The sequence below is a fragment of the Pholcus phalangioides genome, unplaced genomic scaffold (genome assembly GCF_987345545.1).
Source record: "Pholcus phalangioides strain wild (caught in Gottingen) unplaced genomic scaffold, Ppha-v1.0 ptg000007l_1, whole genome shotgun sequence".
NCBI classification, from domain to species: Eukaryota; Metazoa; Arthropoda; class Arachnida; order Araneae; family Pholcidae; genus Pholcus; species Pholcus phalangioides.
In genome coordinates, this window is record NW_028301600.1 from 45,418,151 (window position 1) to 45,438,118 (window position 19,968).

Below are 19,968 nucleotides of genomic sequence, written 5' to 3' on the forward strand. Positions count from 1 at the left end.
GCCAAGATTTTCCATGGGACCTCTTTCAAGTAAATTCATAGTGTGAGAAAAAGCAAAAGATAAAATTCATCTCAGGTCCCAGCCAGTTCTGTAATTATGTATGGGCAATTAGGAGCCTAGAGTTTTTTAGGTGGTTTCTCAGGTAAGCTGAATAATTACTATTGGGGCCTTGGATCTTGATCTGTTCTGAAACTAGAGAGAAAGCAAAAGATTTGATACTGTCAGCCTCTCCCATGGGGACCATGAAAATATCAGATTTATGTTCATAATATCAGATTATATTCGAATTTGCATGTGCTATTAAAATCAAATTTTTAAGTTTTTACTCCTTTCCATGGCAGAGTAGAAATCACTGAATCCCCTGTAAAATGTCATATCTTTTTATATGAAGTAGGTTTTCTTCCAATTTTCAGCAGGTGCAGAGTATAGAAAGTGTTTCGTTAATCAACTTTACAAAATACTTGGATTTGCCAGTGCTAAAATAATAGACTTTTAAGGAGGCAAAATATCTTGTCAATGGCACTGAAAGAGTTAAATACAGTAACTCCATTATATTATACATGTTAGGAGCCAAAGAAGGAAAAAAAAAAAGTGAAATCACTATAACTGACATTTAGTTATAAGTGTTTAAGCAAGTTCTAATGGAAGGCATGAACTATTAAAATGTGCATGTTATAACAGGGGCTATTGTATCTTATTTTCAGCGTCACATTTTCAATGGAAATATTTTCTTGCACAATGTTAACTATATTTTAGTTCCCTCAGTCTTAACATATATTATGTCGTTAAAATAATATTCTTCAAGTAGCCTAATCAGTAACTTCTGAAACACTTAACTACTTCTCAAGTTTTATGGCTCACAGAAATATAAATTTAAACTTAAAGGTATGCTGGGATGAAGGAGATACCATTAATGTTAGTGATTTTGATTGAGATTTTATTTTTTAAACTTTCTCATCAATCCCACTGATAAGCAAATCCCATTGTACACAAAAGAAAAATTGTTTAGCAAAACACATTTTCCATTTCATCCATATTTTCTCATATGCTTATTTTGTAACTTTCCTCGAGATCTTCACAATTTATCTAGTAGTTTTGCCTACCCTTCAAGCACAAGCTTGCTTCAGTTAGGGGTCATTAAAGTATTACATCAGCATCGAGGGGGTGTCGGATTTTCTGACTTTTTATGACGGGCCGGGGGTAGAAGGTTGCTTGCGCGTAATCACCCTTTAATCATTTGATCATTTTTGTCGCACCACGGTCATTTTCTGCACACGAGGGTTATACCGGAATTAGACCGGGACCTACAATTTATTGCCGCTTCCGAACGGCAGTCTTTTTAATACATACCGAGAGGTTGGTGCGCTAACACCCCTCGATGTGGGTCTTCCGGCGGTAGTAATCTTTTTTCATGTCGCCGTTTCTGTTGTACCCCGTGTCAGAAAAGTTTTGTGACAAGGACAAATCGGGTATCGAATCGCTAAACCACTAAACATTCTTTGGTACTTTAGGTCAGTATCTTATCAATCTGGGCTATACCGCGTCCCATCACCTTTTATGTAAATATTCTTAATGGCATCTTTATTTTACATCTTTTTTAGGAAAACCAAAAACGAGAAAAACCTTTCCTTAGTTTGTGAACACCTGAACTAACATTCCCATAGAAAGGTCCTCTAGTAGACCCCTCAAACCTTTCTAAGATCTCTGTAGACCGCTCCCATGTCCTGTGGAGCTTTCCCTTACCTATTCAGTGGCGTCGGAGCCGGTGGTGGTGTAGGTGCACGAACGCTCATGGAAATTTTTAGAACTCTTCCGAGCACCCCCAGAATTTATTCAGAAATCAATCGGGGCACCGGAGGCCCGTGCCCACCCACTCAATGTGCGTTAAGAGGTCGGGAGAAAGCTGCTGACGAAATTTTGCTGACAAGGGGAGGGGGGTCAAAATGGCTAAAAATCTGCTGACGTAATACTTGAATGCCCCCTTTCCTGTAGAAAGTATATATTCCGTTCGGTATTTGAAAACTAATTCATTAGTTAAGCTTGAGGTATACTACTTTTTGTTTCCGTTTATTTTGTTTGAGGTTGTGAGCATCAACCACATTTTTTGAAAAATATTGTAATCAGCAGGGCTTTGTATACAGTAGTAATTAATATGAATTATTCTAAGTAAAGTAATGAAGATATTAGGTTATTAGTGAGCTAGCAATTGTGCTGTCAAAAGATCTTGGGAGCAGAGCCCTATACAGGATTATTCAAAAAAGATGGGAAAAACTTATTGGTGATATAGTACACACCAATACAAACAATTGTCATCAAAGAATGCGTGGTCTAACATGAAACGGCCGCACCGCAAACGTTAAAACGACATTCCTGTTGAAATTTATCGGGAGAAAAAGAACACCATGCATGCAAATGTAACCTGGGGAAGAAGAAACCATATGCAAATCTGCTTCACAGTGAATAAAAGGCGCTGACGCCAGCCCCGTAAAATTATTCCAGCGTGCAACCGTTCTAACAGTTCTAACGTACGGGATAATGACGCACTTTAGTTATACTGAAAAAGCAGACATTCATGCATGAATGAAATGCATGTCTGCGTAATGAATGCGTGAATGAAATGCATGCCTGCTTTATCAGTATAACTAAAGTGTTCTATTATCCCGTACGTTACAACTGTTAGAACGGTTGCACGCTGGAATAACGTCAGAGCTGGCGTCCGCGTCTTTCACTGACGCAGATTTGCAGATGGTTTCTTCTTCCCTAGGTTACATTTGCATGCAGTGTTCCTTTCCTTCCGATAAATTTCAACAGGAATGCCGTTTTAACGTTTGACAATTGTTTGTATCGGTGTATACTATCACCTCTTGAAGTTTTTCCCATCTTTTCTGAATCGCCCTGTATTTAATCCAATTTAATATTTTTAAGTTGCAAGTTTATAATTTCTAATCACAATCAATTATTGGCTTCATTTTTTTAAATGAGTTTCTAATGTAGAAAATCATTTTTTTCCCTTTTACTTGGTATTTAGTGTCAGAGCAATTGTGGTATGCATTTCATATAGTAATTTATCTATTATTAAATCCATTAAGCTGTATTTAAAATTTTCTTGATCAGCATTATAACTTCCACATTGGAAATAAAAGCTTGTCAAGAACCAGAAATATTTCAGCGTGACCGAAATAAAGCAGATCAAGTTTAACCAGATATCTCGGGATTGCTGCTGCAAAAAATTTTAACATGAATAAAGTGTGGAAATTTTTGTAGAATTCTTAGCAAGTCAAACATATCATATCCATGATTGCAATAAATTTCTGTGAATAAATACAAAGTTGATATACAAGGTGGTCAAAAGGCCATGAAACATTTTAAAAATTAATAAAAAATCAACCATTTGACGTAAAAGTGCGGTTTGCACTAAATATCTACCATGACCTAGCTAGAATTTCTTTGATAAATTTATAAATAGTTCAATATTTCACTCGCTGCATCCCGAAAAACTCGACGTAACATATAAAATACTACACAAGCAGTACATAATTAATGTTGATTATACGTTATGATTGCGTTACATAAAACTTCCACATTTCAGTTTGGGCACCCTTTCATCTGTTTAGATGTAGCCCGAGCTAGAAAGTGGTGTTCATATTGAAATGTAGTTTTTTGTTACGCAAATGGTAATAAACGTTAATTATACTCTGTGTCGCATTTTGCGTGTTATGTCGAGTTTTCCGTGATGGAGTGTCATCTGTGAGCGGAATTTTGAAATTTTCTTTATTATGTATAAAAAACTCTCCGCCTCGATTAGTATTTTAGTGCAAACCATACTTAACGTCAATTGGTAGATTTTTCATCAATTTTTAAAATGTGTCCAGGACTTTTCGCCCACCCTGTACTTTGAACATATTCCGATTAGATTAGGAAATGGTCCTAAAATCACTTTACATAATATGACATTCAAAAACGTCTGTGACCAGGGCGTCATGGCGATTTAAAAAATTGGTATTGGTGCCTAAAATTTTCTGTGATTGCCAAATTGGAGTCTGAGAGCAGCACAAAATTTTTGGAATTTCACCAGCATGAAAGAGGGTAACTATGTCCTGTAAGTCAAAAGAAACATTTTTGGATCGGTTTTCTCGGATGGGGGAGGATTTTTGCTCCGAAAAAATAGTTCTGGCTGCTAATAGTTTTTGTGATTTTGTCAAGCTTTGTCTATAACCATTACATTATTTCCAAGAAACTTAAGTCGATTTGATAATTTTTTGTCGCACCATGGTCATTTTCTGCACACGAGGGCTAATTAGACCGGGACCTACAATTTATTGCCGATTCCGAACGGCAGGCTTGTTTTTTATACTCATCGAGAGGTTGGTGCGCTAACCCCTCGATGGGGGACTCTGCGGTAGCAATTTTTTCTGCGGTCATGTCGCCGTTTCTGTTGTACCCCTGTGTCAGGAAAGTTTTCTGACAAGGACGAACCGGGTATCGAACTCGACACCTAAACATCCTTTGGTACTTTAGGCGAGTATCTTATCGACCTGGCTACCGCGCCCTCGATTTGATCATAAAAAATATCCTATAGGAATAAAATCACTTTGCTTATTATTTCGCTGCAAAATTCATAACTAAAATTTTATGCCTGAAACAAATTATACAAAACATCTAGGGAAAAAAATTGTTTTACAGTAAATAGCATGAAACATTGAAATCTTCTGTTGGAGTCTGGGAATATGAAAGAAACTTTATCTCACGCTTCCATTGATCTAATGTATTTCAAAAGACTAGGAGTCTTGAATGATTACCATTAAATTATTTCATTATGGAGATTCCTTTGTGTATCTCTTCCTTAAAATCAAGATTTATGAAGCCATGCACGGTCAAAAAGTCGGGCCAACTTTTTGGCTTATATCCAGGACAATGCGAAACAAAGAAACAAACTACTGTCATCGATTGCTTCCTTAATAGTAAAACTATAGAATCCATCAATATAACGTTTTCGTTTTGTTGATATCAAATATATGCAAACATATTTGATAATTTTTAGGCTTCTTTGCTATTCCGCCAAACTTCCGTCAATAATGCAGCATAATTCTGGTCATCTTTTCACATGAAAATTTTAATTAAATAAAAATTTTTAACCACTATACTTTTCGTATCGCCGCGTAGTATTGTGTCCACTCTGACTACACTAGCTCATGTTCCTGTGTTCTCATTTAAACTAGCGGAAATTACTCGGTGTTGGGAACAGATTTGCATGACCCAATTCTTCTCACGGATTTCGTGCTAATATCATCTGTTCTCCTTCCGACTTTTCATTCTACAATTTTTTAAATCCAATATTCAAACTATGAAGCTCAAATAAATTCACGTTTCGTGAGTAAAATTTTCAAATGACGATTGTATAAATTAGAAATATTTTGCTTGTTGCAGTTGGCCTTGATCATGTGTGCCTTAAGGGTTAATAAAGTTTTTAGAAATTGACAAAATCGTGCTAAAAACTTAAAACTTTATAGCTTTCTATTCATTGTTTTTGCATTTAATTAGTTTGCGAAAAAAATTGAGATATCCAAATATCACTTATTAAACTTAAACAAGTTGATATATCTTAGCCATAATTTTGATGCTGATACTCCCCCGCTTGGCTTTATTTGGGAGATTGAGTTATAAGACGGTCCACCATTGATCGTAAAAACATGTGAAAATTTGAATGCTAATATAAAGACGTGAAATTTGGCACGAACTAAAACTTGAACGTATTAAAATACGTTTCGCTGGGCGCATCAACGTGCTAAGGTCCGGTTCGACTATTCAAGCCTATATTTTTTTTACGGCATCAACGTGTCAGTCCCTATCGAACTGTCTCACAGGTTCATAAAAGTGACCGTTTAGTGGAGAGAAAAGGGGAATCTAATGAACATTTGGAAATCATTAGTGTGCTTCATTTGACTGCTACAAAATAAAGAAAAAATCCAGTGTAATCAATCGCTACCGCTGGATTTCATCCTTGAGAAAGTGAGGACTTGTTCGATTTTACTTTTACGATTGTTGGAAGTGAAAGTAATCCGTCACGAAAATTTTTTATTTCCTTAATAAACGCTATTTGTGATTCTAATAAAAAAAGTGTCCTAAGTTGAAATCCGTATGCAATTTAATTAGTTTTTATTCGGGTCGGAGCAGCAGTTTTGTAGATTTCTTTTCTACTTTGTGTTTTTCCAATACTGCCATAAACGATTGTTTTTATTTTTATGATTTAATTGGGAGAAATTTGCGAGTGTTAGCAGCCTGAAAGACATCTGATATTTCATTTCCATCATATGTTCTATAGGGAGATATTGGAATATTAATATCCGAATGAAGTTTTTCCGCGAAGTTTGATTATTTCTTATCGACCTCGTTAACTTTGGTTTCCTGCTTTTAATGTTTTTCTTATCTCGCTTTTTTGTGGTCATTAATGTACGAGATGAAATTGCGTCGAGACAGATCATATTTTTCCCCCCACCAGAATGGGTTTGTTCGAGAGGTTTTCCAGCAAAGTCAATTTTTCAATAAATTTTTGATCTCTGCAATTTACGTAAGAAGTTATTTATTATCTCGTTATTCGAGCCGCTACAACAGACGCAATTTTTTTTCTGTTCTTTCGCATTAGGCATTCAAATCGAGTGCTTCGCGACCCGGTTAATGCAGGCGCTGAATGCCGCGTTGAGCAACATGTTCAACTGATTCCCTTAGTTGTTTTCTAGCGAGAGCGGCATTACAAGTGGACAGTTTGAGGGCGAATCTTTTGCGACATTCGGTCAAGCGAGGTCTTTAAGCAGACTGATTTCGTTGTTCCGTCGCAGGCGCTTTCACTAATCAGTTTCTGCATTAATGAGGTAGGTCGTCGAAAAATATTTTTTTATTTGGAATTCATGTCATTTCGGAATGAAGTACATAACCTCTGTGTAAATAGTGGGCACAAATTTGCTTTATGTTCATAAATAATATGTACGAGATTATCCCATGGGTAAAAATCATTTGCGAGTATTGAGAATTTCGGAGTTAGGGTTTCAGTTATATATACCTAGAATATTGTGCGTTAAAGTCGTACCGTTCCACAGTATTTAGGGTAATTCAAAAGTCGTACTGACAGTAATGATTCGTAACTTAACCGGGGCCATTTTTCTTTCGAATTTCTTTTTTTTTTGTGATCTATAATTGTTTTGAGAATACCATTAAAGGAAATAATTTTTATTTTATTGAATATATATTGGACTCCAGTGAATTTTTTTTGGAGGGGGGTGTTACCCCGTGAAAATTCGCAATATTTAGGTGGCAACTAGTGATCGCAGGCATATGATGGCAGCAAAAACTATTGTGCGATATGAACTTCGTAAAGGAGTATTTAAAAAGTATAGGTGGGAACTATAGTTCCCACGAAAGGGTTAATCTCATCGGTTATGTAAGTACCGGCCTTAAACAATAGTATTGCATTTTTATTCTCGTGATAGTTCTAAATGTAGATTGTTCTGGTCACGATTACACGTAACTCGAATCTTTGCGTTTATTTCAATAGCACGTTCGTTGTGTGAATTTTCAAGTTGTTGAACACAGTTAATTGATTGTGTAACTTTTTATCTGGTAACAGTTTATTTTGTTTATTCATTCTATGCTTTCAGTATTCTCTTGAGAATATTCATTTGAAAGCAGATTTTTCCGGAAATGCGTCTGCAGATGCACAATGTAGCTTTGGTAGGTACTGGAATGGACGAGTATATTTCTTAGAATAACTTTCACTATGAGCTCTTTGATATGCGTTCGTTCGACGCTATGATTATTCGGGGTTGTCTTACCGTTTCGAAACCAGTGTGCCGTTACCACCACTTGTGATCAGCAGTCCGTGAAACTTCAAGGGCGAGACCTCCGTACTTGTTCTGCGAGTTCTGGATCTGCTGGAGCATTTTGTTAGGTCGTCGAGGGTCAATGTCAGAAGTCAATTTTCTCCGTTCTCCCCCTGAAGTCAAATTTAGGTGGAATATTGATTAGATAATAGATCTAAGGCCGGAATTACACTATAAAAGTTTTGTAAAAGTGCTTGTATAAAACTTGAAAAATACAACGAATAAGCTGATCAGTTACATTTGAGCTAATACAACCGATCAGTTTATTGGTTGTATTTTTCAAGTTTTATAAAAACACTTTTACAAAACTTTTACGAAGTCCTTTTATAAAACTTGAAAAATGCTATCATTAAGATCATCGGTTGCATTTTATAGAATGTAGCCAATAATCTTATTGGTGGCATTTTTTCAAGTTTTATAAAAGTACTTTTATAGTGTACTCCCGGCCTTAGAGTTTAAATACTCTTTTCTAGTTGGTTTTGCAAATGATTTATGCCTTCGAAAAAAATATTACATTTAAGCGATAAAATCTACTGTTTGTAGAAATCAGTGGAATTGAAAACTTTTTTCCAATTTTCATCCATTTATAGATTCAAAAGATATTTATATCTGTGTGCCGGAGGTAAAAGGCACACCATGTCAAAAAAAGTGAAATTTAACTGGAGAGCAGTTTAAAAGTTTTTTTGTGTTTATTGTGACGATGCCTTTTATATGAAGTGTGAATGTGTTATTTATTGAAATGGGACTTGATATCTTGTACCTCTGTGTAGTGTAACGAAAATTAGTGTATAGATCCCACAGTTTTTCCAATCTTGAAAAAAATATAGTGCCCTTTTTATCTCCGGCATACGGATCCGTATACTGATTGCAATGAATGCTCCTGATTTCTTTACATATGCAATCTAAATTTTTTCGTTTTTTTTTTCTTAGACTATCAGATTTATTTTCATAATCTGAATAAACAAGAACATTGTTTGCCATCGATTTACGTGGAAATGATTACGTGAGTGAAAACGCGCTGAAAGTTCGTTTTCTTTAACAGAAATAATCTCTTGGTTTGAAGAGATGGTATTTTTCGGCCTGAAATATGTACTGAGAAACTGAATTTCCTGGATGTTAATGCCGAAACTGATATTTGGAAAGAAAAGTGATTTGCCTCCTCCGGGAATCGAACCCGGATCCCCTTGCATACCGGATAAGTGCGCTAACCAATACACCAGAGACACACTTTTCAATTCCTTTTAACACGCATTAGTAGCGTGAAGCGCTGAGTGGAGTCAGAGCAGCCTCCCTTAACTACAGCAACCTTTCTTTCCAAATATCAGTTTCGGCATTAACATCCAGAAAATTCAATTTCTCAGTAACCTCTTGGTTTGGTTGTTTTAGATCAGTGTTTCCCAAAGTGGAAGTAAAAGGCAATATCGCCCCAGGGGGTGGTATAAGCTATGGATGTAGTATAGAATCTTATGGGTCAGCTTGAGTGGGGAGGGGGCGGTGATAAGGAAAAAATTGAAGAAGAGGGCGGTGGAACGAAAAATTTGGTAAACCATGTTTTAGATAAATGGAAATAATGAAGTCAAGCGCTAAAGGTTATATCTTACTAGTTCATTTCAACTCTCTTTATCCGATGAAATTTGTATTTCCTTGTATTTTCGTCCTAATATCGTACTTTGACTTGCCTTGAAACAATGCGTATTTATTGCGAACATTAGACATAGGCTATATCGTAATTTTGAATAATTATACAGATTGAAGTTTTTTTTTCAGTCTAGCACTTTGAACCGAATGTAATCGTGTTTTTTTGGTTTTCAATATTTATATAAATTTTTTCCTTTCGTATGACCTGTAAGCTGATCTTGAATAGGAAATGAATAAGAATACTCTGTGTTACATTGGCACAAAAAATGGAAATCGGTTGCCTGGAAATTTCTCATTCGGAGTGGATAGATAATTTACGGAACAGTCGTATTTTGGCTATATGCTGGTAGAAGGCTTGGTACCCGTGCTGTGCTGCACCTGCCAATTCTGATGATGCATTTTCATTCGTGTTTGTCACGAGCGAACGTTTTGCAATTTCTCGTAATTCCTGACGCAGCTGTTTCGCTCTCTTAAGCCTTTCAATTACCGGTTTTCTATTGTAATATTTTATTTCTCCATAGGTCTTTTCTTGTTGCATTTCCTGTGCGATTTTGCCGGTCGCTGACCCATTTCTCTTCCAAGTGTATTTTCTTTATATCTGACGTGCCTTTGAAATTTTAATATCTAAATACTCGTTGTGTTTTAGTTTTTGGGAAGGAATAAGAGTATATATACACATATAACCTCTAGATATTGGACGCCCATGGGACCGAAGGTTGTCCGCTAACGAGTAGTCCGTTAATGGATTGTTAAAATACTGTACATTGAGGCCCATCGACGTAATTCAAAAGTTCCCGCTAACGGGGAGTGTTCGTTATAGGAGGTTCCACTGCATATATGTTAGGCTTATTCTTTCCAATTATTATTTGAAATATGTAGAGAGCGGAGTACGCAAATGTAAATAATTGTATATTTTTTGCTTTGGGATATTTTTGGGAACAATTTTGCTGGAAGCTTTTTTCGGGTGGCGTAAATAAGATAATACATAAATCAAAATTGTATGTCGTATGGAAATGCCTCGTAGCAACTTTCCGTCTCTCTCTAGGGCAGCCTTCATCTGTTGAAGCGTCCGATGACTTAATTTTTTTAACATGCTCCGAAAATATAACTTCTTTGAATTTGGAGTTCTTAGTTTGTTTTATTCTTTTCTGTTGTTTTACACCTTGTCATGTTTTTATGCAAATTCGACCTCAAACCGTGCGTTCTGCTTCAGTTTGAATATCTCGTAATTTTCATTTTTTAAAACGAACCGGTTCCCTGACCCTTCTAAAGGAAACTCGTTTTCTTGGCCATTCGGGTCAGAAGGTTTTGCAGGGAAGTCACGTCTCTGTTGAAAGGGAAACTCTTCAGTTCAAAAAAGGGCTGGACACAAAATGGGAGATGCATTATGGCGTTTTTCCATGTCTTCATTTCAGTTATAGCGCCCATCCCATTTAGGAATCGCTGTTTCGAAGCGACAATTTAATGCGAATACGTATTTTCGATTATGTATATCGTGTAATGTCACTGAAAACATTGTTTCGATTTCATCTACAGCGGATTTTACTTCTATCAAAAGAAAAAAACATGAAAAGACAAAATCCACACTAAAATAGTGAAGTTCCAGGAAGTCGGGTTTTTACAAAGGCCCAAATTTTTCTCTTAATTATTTTACGGTAATGCGCGAGAACTGAGTTTTTTATTGTGCGTGAGAAAGTTCTTTTTTTGCAAAGAAAAGCATTTTTGATGGAAACCAAGCTGTAGACTTTGAATTATGTCACTTTCTTTGAATCACATTACGGTCGTTTTTCTTTGCCAGCGAGACCTACGGTTTAGTGCCGATTCCGGAGGACTGCAAGACAGGATTCTGGGGTTCGAGAACATCTGGAATCAGGGCCGTCTTGAGAGCATCATAGGCCCCCGGGTCAAGTGATTTTTCGGATGCCACACCTGGCAAATTCTCGAAAATTCCAACCGGTTCTAATTTTTTGTGAGGCCTCTTCTCTTGAGGTGCCCGGGTGGCCCCATGCGTTAAGACGGCACACGGGATTCGAACTCGGAACCGTGCAGTCAAGGCTTAGCAACCACTCAGCTGCAAGCGGCAGAATCTCAAGCAGTTCATTAAGCAAGATAAAGTAATTCATGCTTAAATACATCCAGATTTATTCGGATTTCTTCGATTTTTGTGAATGTTTTAACAGTCAAAACCTTTGAAGGTGTTTCCGAAAGGACAATAGGTGAATGTATTGTTATTTAGGGTTTTTTTTGTAAATTGTTCAGTAAACAGAACATTTTTTTACTTTTTCGGAGTAGTTTTATTTTCCTGCACACTGTCACCTGCAGTCTACTATTCAACCAGCCGGTTTTCCAAGAAAGATAGGCTGTGAGGTGATTGACATTCAACGGATTTTATCTTTGAACTGATTATTTGAGGAAAAAAAGGTGACACGGGTAGTTGATAGACTAGTATTCAGAGGGGTACCCCATCTCTCTTATTGAATACGCAACTTGCATATTCAATAATGCAGAATATTTTTACTAACTATACATAATTGGCATAGTATTTTAAGATCCATCATTTCAATATGCCAAATAACAAAATGACATTTATAATAGTTTTTTCTCTGAGGAAATTCAATCGACTCAGTGGTCCACGAAGAACACTAGCGCAGAAATTCATACTAATTTCACATATGTTTTCCCAATGTATCTATTTTTGGTTTCAAGATTATTATTAGATATAGGATGTAATTTTGTGTGCGTTTGAAAAATAGAGCACAGCGAAGAATTTTGCTTTTTATGGCGAATTTTATACGTCTAGAGTAAATAGTAAATGGCATAAATTGTGGTCAAGTTTGTACCGTCCTGGTTTCTGATCAGTGATTCATATATACTATCTACCCTAGAGGTTTTATTTTGGTGAATTTTGATATCGTCTGAAACTTAAAACCCATGATTGTCCGCCGTCTGAAATTTGATGGGTGCTGTCATCATTAGTTGGAAAACGCAGCTGTGGTAGTCGGTAATACTTTAAAGTACGTGCATCTAGTTTACATACGGATAAATGGAATGCGATTACGTTCATCCATCCATGCTGTGTCGGCTTTATAGTTGCAAACCTACCGATGTTTAAAAAAATTTAACCAAACAACGGTGATACGCACGAGAATAGTTCATCGGAGAGGTTTACTTATTAGTGGAGATTCGTGGAATTGAATTTTCAGTTATTTTATTGCAGTTTAATTGTAGATTATTCGGTTTTGTGTGGTTAGGAATTTTTTTTTTTGTTGCGTGCTCTTAGATACGTTTCAAAGCATTATTTAGTTCTAATATACTTGAAATTAATGGTATATATTATAAGGAGCTTATCTGAATAAGTGATGCATTCATGGAGGAAGGATAAACTGTCACATTTCATCTTCAAGAATAAACGAATTAAGCAATTCAAAATGAGCATTTGTGATGTGCAAGCTTTGCATTTGCCTACTCCAGTGTCCGTGAAGCGTCGACGTGTTGATTAAGCCTTAAAAAAAAACCTTTGTTTATTTCGCATAGCGCTGAGAAACTCGGTTAGTCCTATATTAGCCCTAATTGCTAATTGGGGGAAATGGAGACGAGAGCTTTAAACTCATTTAGTGGTAGTTCCAGATCTAGCTGTCAGTATGCTGCATGGCGGCCTCTCAACTTCCGCAATAGTTCTTATCATGGTTTATTTCAAGAAAATGAGGGGGATGGAAAAAGGGGTATTATATTTTATATGCGCATATACAGTTGGAAATTTCGATAAATGGTATAGATTTTCGCTCAGATTTCTTTCTCTAAAAGGAAAAAAAATCTATATACCCAGCTCGTGCTTTGCTTTATACGTTTCTTATGTGTTGTCTACGTTGGATACGAATTTCATGTTTCAACTAAAGTATTTAGTTCATTCTATTCCCCCCCCCCCCCCATAACAATTTTGACCGGTTCACTTTGGAGAGAAAAAAAATTATTCCATTCAGATTCGATTCTTTTCTAAAAGCAAAATGTGTCAAAGCACATCTCAAACTCCAACGGGATATAGGTAACGTGCCGGTTGTAAATGTTTTTACGTAATTATCCGATTCGCGGTTCACTAGATTCGCTAGACTTCGAAACAGGTTAATGGTTCCGATCCACTCATTGCTAAAGTTTTTTTAATATAAATGTTATGTATAAAAGTAGTTTTCAGCGATGCGATCGATTTTTGTATACATAATCGAACCCCGATTTAACGAATCGTAAGAAATCGACCATTTTATTATTTCAGTCGTGATAAAATTTATCAGGCGCACACACTCGAAACGACTAATTTCAAAAGCTACTTTGGGGTTGCTTTTACAACTTATCTCTGACAAAAAAAACTTGAGAATAAAGTTGGGATGCATAAAAAAAATTGCCTTATACACTCAGTGGCCAAAAAAATTAGGAACACCTTGCTACTCACTACTAACAAACCGTTGAGGAGGAATAGTAGCCCATGTTAACGAAACGGCAGCTCTTAATTCCCTCAGATTAGAAAGTGGTGTTTCGGAGCTTTTAACAGACCTTTCAACCTCGTCCCACAAATTCTCAATTCTTTTGAGAGCGGGGGGGGGGGGGGGTGCCCCAGTAAAGCAATTGAAACTCTGAATCATGTTCCTCAAACCAATCTGAGATAATTCCAGCCCCGTGTGAGAGTGTATTGTCCTGCTGGAAATAGCCATCATCAGAAAACATGGCCATAAACGGGTGCACATGTGGTCAGCAACTATGTGGAGGTGGGCGCTGACATTGACAGATGTTTCCAATGGAAACAAGGGATCAAGGGTATACCAGGAAAATTCTCCCCAGATCGTGATTCCGCTACCATTCGCTTGAACTGTTGTCACATAGCTGCCAAGTCTCTCGAATTTTAGCTTCATCTCTCGACAATTTCTTAAATTTTCCGAATTTTTACGAAAATCCCTAATTGTTCCTTACTTCAATTAAAAAGGATCCCCGCTTCTGAAAACAATCCCTAAGGACTTTCTTGTGGGGCAAAAAGTCTTAACTGTTTTTCCCCCTTTCGAAATGACGTCACACGTCGTAACTGGGGGGGGGGGAGGGAAATTCCTTTTTAATAGGCTGACCATATTTCTTCGAAAGAAATACGGGACATTAGGATTCCAAATACGGGACATTGGTTTTGGCGTCGTTTTTGGCGATAATTGGCAAAGTTGTCAAATATTGTTGCAATTGCGGAAAAATCACAATGGCGGGAAATGATGCATTACTGCAAATTGCAGGGGATTAAAATGTATTCCACGAAAAAATAGTTCACAGAGGCAAATGTGGGAGATTAATATTCTCATATATTTGTAATTATCATAAAATAATTTGAGTTGAAGAATGTCACTCTTTGACTTCAATAAAGAATAAAAATTCAAGTAGGCTTCGTGTGAAATACGGGAAAAACCGGGACAGCCAAAGAAACAGAAAATACCGGGACTGTCCCGGGAAATACGGGACGTATGGTCACCCTACTTTTTAAGGAAGTTTTAAAAACCCTCTGATGGTAACAAGAAAAGTTGTTTTATCGTGCAGGGAAATAGCTTAGCAACCAATAGTCCTGGATAATAATTGAAGATTATAGTGATGCGCATGTGGTCAAAACTTCCTCTTTTGTTGAAGTTACGTACGTGCGATAACAAAACATGAATACTGATAAGCAAAAAAAGGGGGCAAGAAAGTATGCCTCCAGAATCAACTGCTCGTCAGTGAAATGCAGCGCGTGCTGTTACTTATGCATCCTGTATGTACTGTATAGGTTGTGGTTACTTGTGATACAATTTAGGTAATCCGACGAACCGGGTATCGAATTCGCGACACCTCTAAACATCCTTTGGTACTTTAGGCGAGTATCTTATCGACCTGGGCTACCGCGCCCCTTTATTTGCACTACCACCTCTAATAAATTTGAATTAGGCCTATGGCAATTTAACTATGCTCATGTTAAAATTATATCGATCTTTTCACCAAGATCACACATCTAGCTGAAGCTTTTCATCAGACCTAGAGAAATTTCATTGAAAGTTTAAAATCCATTCATCTAACTTCAATCTAATTGACAAAATTATTTTTAATATTAGTTTATTATTAACAGGCTGTTCGAAAGTTAAGTGGGTGAATATAAAAACATTTCAAATCATGTCAAGTATGCTTCTATCCACTTCATGAAGATAGTCAGTCACAATGATGAAAAAACATTACGATTAAAAATGTTTCTTGGCAATGTTCATTACCCGCATTTAATGCTGTTTTTTTTTTCATACAACTCCTTGAACATGAATGACGTATCTTAGTTCTACACGATATTTGGATACTTTTCTAATTAGAAGTATGCCAGTAGGATCAACGGTTCGCCAGTAAAATGCCATGTGTGCTGTTACCTATGCTCGCCCTGTATACACTTGTGTATTCCGAATATTTCGATTCTGGTTTGATGTTTTTTATTGCTATGATATCGGTCGGATGTTTTAATTTTTTGAAGCGACGTAATTTTCACCATAACCTCTATAGTGACGTAACAATCAAAAATACATAAGAGGGAAAAGTTGGGAGGGGGTAGTAGCGGCTATATGGATCGGGACACGAAGCAATGAATATCCTAAAGCGCATGCGCAGAGCAAGCTACTCTCTCTCGTGACTTATTTGTGCTATTAATATATCCAATAAGAACGCAAATTGGCAACCGGTTCTAGTGCAGTTAATAGGGGCCATTCAAGTAGTAGTACGTCAACATCGATAGAGTGGAATGGGGTTTTGAATGATAGGGGTCGTCATCAACTTCCCTTTATAAAAATAATTCCTAATGGTATCTTTATGAGTATGCCACAAATGTGAAAAACCTTTCCCTAGATTGTGGGCACCTGAACTAATATTTCCCTCTATTGAGCCACTTTAGTGATCTCTAAATGATCCGCGGATCTTTAACGTGATCTGTGTCTGTTCCACTTAAGTGCTCTAGAACTGTGGTTGGGCCGCGATCTGTAGATATGCCACGGATCATTTAAGTAATCTGGGAATTTGCCGCGGATAACTTGAGTGATGTAGAATTACACTGCGGGCCGCTTAAGTGCTCTAAAACTGTGCCTGTCACTTAAGCGGTCCGTGGCACATTTAGAGATCCCTTAAGTGTTTTGGAACTGTGCCACGGGTCACTTAAGCGATCTGTAAATGTGCAGCTTAGTTATTTTTACAAAATTTGGTTTGAGGTGGCTGATCACATTCGGCCAGCGAGCAGGACTGGATTAACCATTAAGCAAAATAAGCATCTGCTTAGGGCATCAAGAGAAAAGGGGCACCACACATGTACAATTTTTTTCCAGCATCAAGCATCCTGCAGAAAATCCTAAAATTTTCAACTGATTGTGTAGTTGAAGATATTCATCAAAAGGATGGCACAAATATAAAAAACTGATAATATTGCAAACTAGAGATCACGTTAATGCTCAGTTTTTGGAATCAGATTTCCTGTAATTTCTATGAAGTTCTTTCTTAAACTATTTTAACAGCATCACATGGGAAGTCCTTTGAAAAACTGATTTTTCTGAGGGGCCCTCTCTACTAGTTAAAAATTTCTGCCTACCAATTTGCATACTAACTCTCGCAAATTGTAAGCAGATCTACTTTTCACGAGGTCCTCTGGTTGTGTCCGGGTGAGACCCACGCATCAATTAAACAAATCATTATCATTCCCAACCAATACAAGTAACTAAATTAATACAAAAACGACAAATTTAAAAGTAAGCCAAGTTCTACAGAATAAGGACGTGAACTTGTAAATGCTCAAATCTTTGAGTCATTAGTGGATCGACTGCATGGTTTCAGGGGTTTTATCTTATAGTTAATCATTATTATGATTACTATAACACTTATACGCCTCTCTGGCGTATAAGTCGCACCAGTAAAATAACCCTGAAAACTCGCGGCTGTTTTCTCAGACAGATGAAATGCGTCAAAAATTGTCGCCTGACAGTCCAGTGGTTAGGGAGTTATCCTCTGATTGTGCAAGTCTGGATTCGAATCTCGGTTCTTCGATGTCTACTAACACTAACAAATATACTGGACAGATCTTACGGATCTCTTGGGAGCGCGTGAGGATCACGTTTAAAAAAAATCACTGGTTTCTCTGCGAATCGTTGTCCAGTACTCATAGTTTGAAATTTTGCATAAAAAATAATATATTTTTTTTGCTTCTGCATAGGCTACACAGCCGAGTCACCCTTTTGTGGTTCGATCTAGAACTCCTAGAATATAGGTATGAAGACGCTTTAGTTCGATCTACCCTAGAAGTAAAAGAAATGCTAACAGATTGCAACTCGAAAATGCATCTGAAAGAAAAGTGCAGAATTATGGTTCACCAAAAAATAATGTAATATCGGCCATGTCAAGTCAGTGGTTGCATTGGAAGCCACTTTGTGAAATATAAGCAGTCGATGGGAGAAAATATCTTTAAATGTTTTTAAAATGTTTTGAAAAGAAAGTCTTAATATTTAAGGTCTGTCTTTTTAGGAAATGTGGAAGAAAAATTCCAAAAACATTCAAAGATGTCCCAAAAATAAACAAAAATGATCCAAGAGATATCAATGATTTGCAAGTTGAAAGTCCCTCCTCCCCTTTTTTTCTTATGTCCGTGCTTAAAAATATTCAAATCATAATTCTGCCCTAGATTAGTTACTTCTGAAATATAAAATTTCATTAATGTTCCCCCCTTTGTAGATTCGATATCGAGTAATATATACTTTAGATACCATTCAAGTGCTTAGGGCCTTCAAACGTTTTAATCTGGCCCTGCCCGCGAGCCATGGCTTAAAGCAGTGGTTCTAAACCGGTGCTCCGCGGAACCCTTGGGGTTCCGTACGCACTCCCCAGGGGCTCCTCGGCCGCTCGAGAAAAAAAAGTTAATTTCAAAAAAATTATGAATACTTTTAAATAATAAAAATCAGTAGTTATCTTTGAATAAGGAATAAAGTATGCCTATGGGGCTCCGCCATAGAAATTATATGCCAAAAAGGGCTCCGCGAGTCAAAAAAGGTTGAGAACCGCTGGCTTAAAGAGTAGGTCGCAATGAATTTCTGAAAGAAATTTTGAGTTCTTAGCCTTCAAATAGCATTGAAGTTAACAAAAGTTTATTAGAATAACATCGATGTATTTTTTTTTTTTTTGAAATTTAAAATTTAACACATCAAGATATACAGAACACAAACACATATTACATTCCAATATCAGCCCCAAGGGATAATACGATCCGTCCAGGGTTCTTTTTTTTTTCATTCTTCGTCCTTTCACTTTCCGAACCCCCTAGACTAGTGGTTCGATTCCCCGCAGAGGCAGTTGAATTTTCTCTTTCCAAAATATATCTTCGCATCAGCCAGCTGTTAAAAACCTTTGTATGGATAGCGGAGAGTGACATCCTCGGATAAGTCGCCATCTGGTGGCATTGTCAGCAGTTGTGAGCTTTGGCCTGAGTTAGGTCCGACCGTCCATGTACGGTAATGTTCAGATCACACGAGCTCCAAAGAAAGATCGAGATATTCATTGCGTCTGTAGTCTAGTGGTTTATGGTGTTCACCCGGAAAGTGAAAGGACGTGGGTTCGATTCCCCGCAGGGGCAGTTGAATTTTCTCTTTCCAAAATGTATCTTCGCATCAGCCAGATGCATTGTTAAAAACCTTTATATGGATAACGGATCCTCGGAGGTGACAACCTAGTCAAACCTAGAAGTTTCACTTCTATTGCACGAGATATCAAGCAGATTCCCCCCCCCCCCGTTTATTTTAGTGCGTGTGCATAGCTTATTTCCATTATTTATCACTTTAGTTTCATAAATTTTTTTAATAAGTCAAAATAATTTATATTCAGGACGGGATTGTCTGGAATAGTGACCTAACATTTTCCCTACCTTCAGCTGCCGCTTGGAGTAAAGGTTGTTCTCGATTTTTCGATAAGGACACTTAGGGTTGTTAAGAAACGGTTAGGTGCAGGGCTCAGGTTTTCTGTACGTGCGAAGTTCAATTCAGCCCTTATCACTCACTGTATTTGGGAAATGTCCTCAATATTTTTATCATCTATCAAAGAGACATGAATTTTTCTTGATATCGTTTATCTCTGGAATTCTCTCATAGGTGGTGTACTAGGAGTGGCTATATAAAATATTCTTACGTTGTTATCGTAGAGATGAATTAAGCAAAAAAGCATCGTTTTTTTATCTGAGGTTAGTTAATGTGTAGAAAAGTATTTTTCTTTGAACTTTTTCCAGCGTGAGTTCTATATAAAAACAGATATGAAGATTTAGTCGGTATCTATGTGTTGTCCGTAGTTTTTCCGGGTGGCTGCACTTAACTATAGATCTACGGGAGACATTCTCAATGATACGGAAATATATTTTTATTCAGCTATATTTTTTTTCTTAAAAAAATAAACATTCAGGTCTTAG

At 37.0% G+C, this 19,968-nt stretch overlaps 1 protein-coding gene across 13 annotated transcripts in view; it reads left to right on the forward strand.

Annotated features, from left to right (window-relative positions):
• The window catches only part of LOC149085357 (protein hu-li tai shao-like), a 66,242-nt gene that overhangs the window by 2,138 nt on the left and 44,136 nt on the right, over nucleotides 1-19,968 (forward strand). For 3 of the 13 annotated variants that reach the window (XM_089233323.1, XM_089233329.1, XM_089233324.1), the window contains exon 1: nucleotides 6,736-6,869. The exons of 6 other annotated variants lie outside the window; for them this stretch is intronic. In XM_089233323.1, the coding sequence (XP_089089449.1) occupies nucleotides 6,865-6,869 (5 nt within the window). In that variant the 5' untranslated portion in view covers nucleotides 6,736-6,864. Of the gene's footprint in view, nucleotides 1-6,459; nucleotides 6,870-19,968 lie in introns of those variants that run through there. 4 more of the 13 variants (XM_089233332.1, XM_089233328.1, XM_089233334.1 and 1 more) reach the window with 4 other exon arrangements.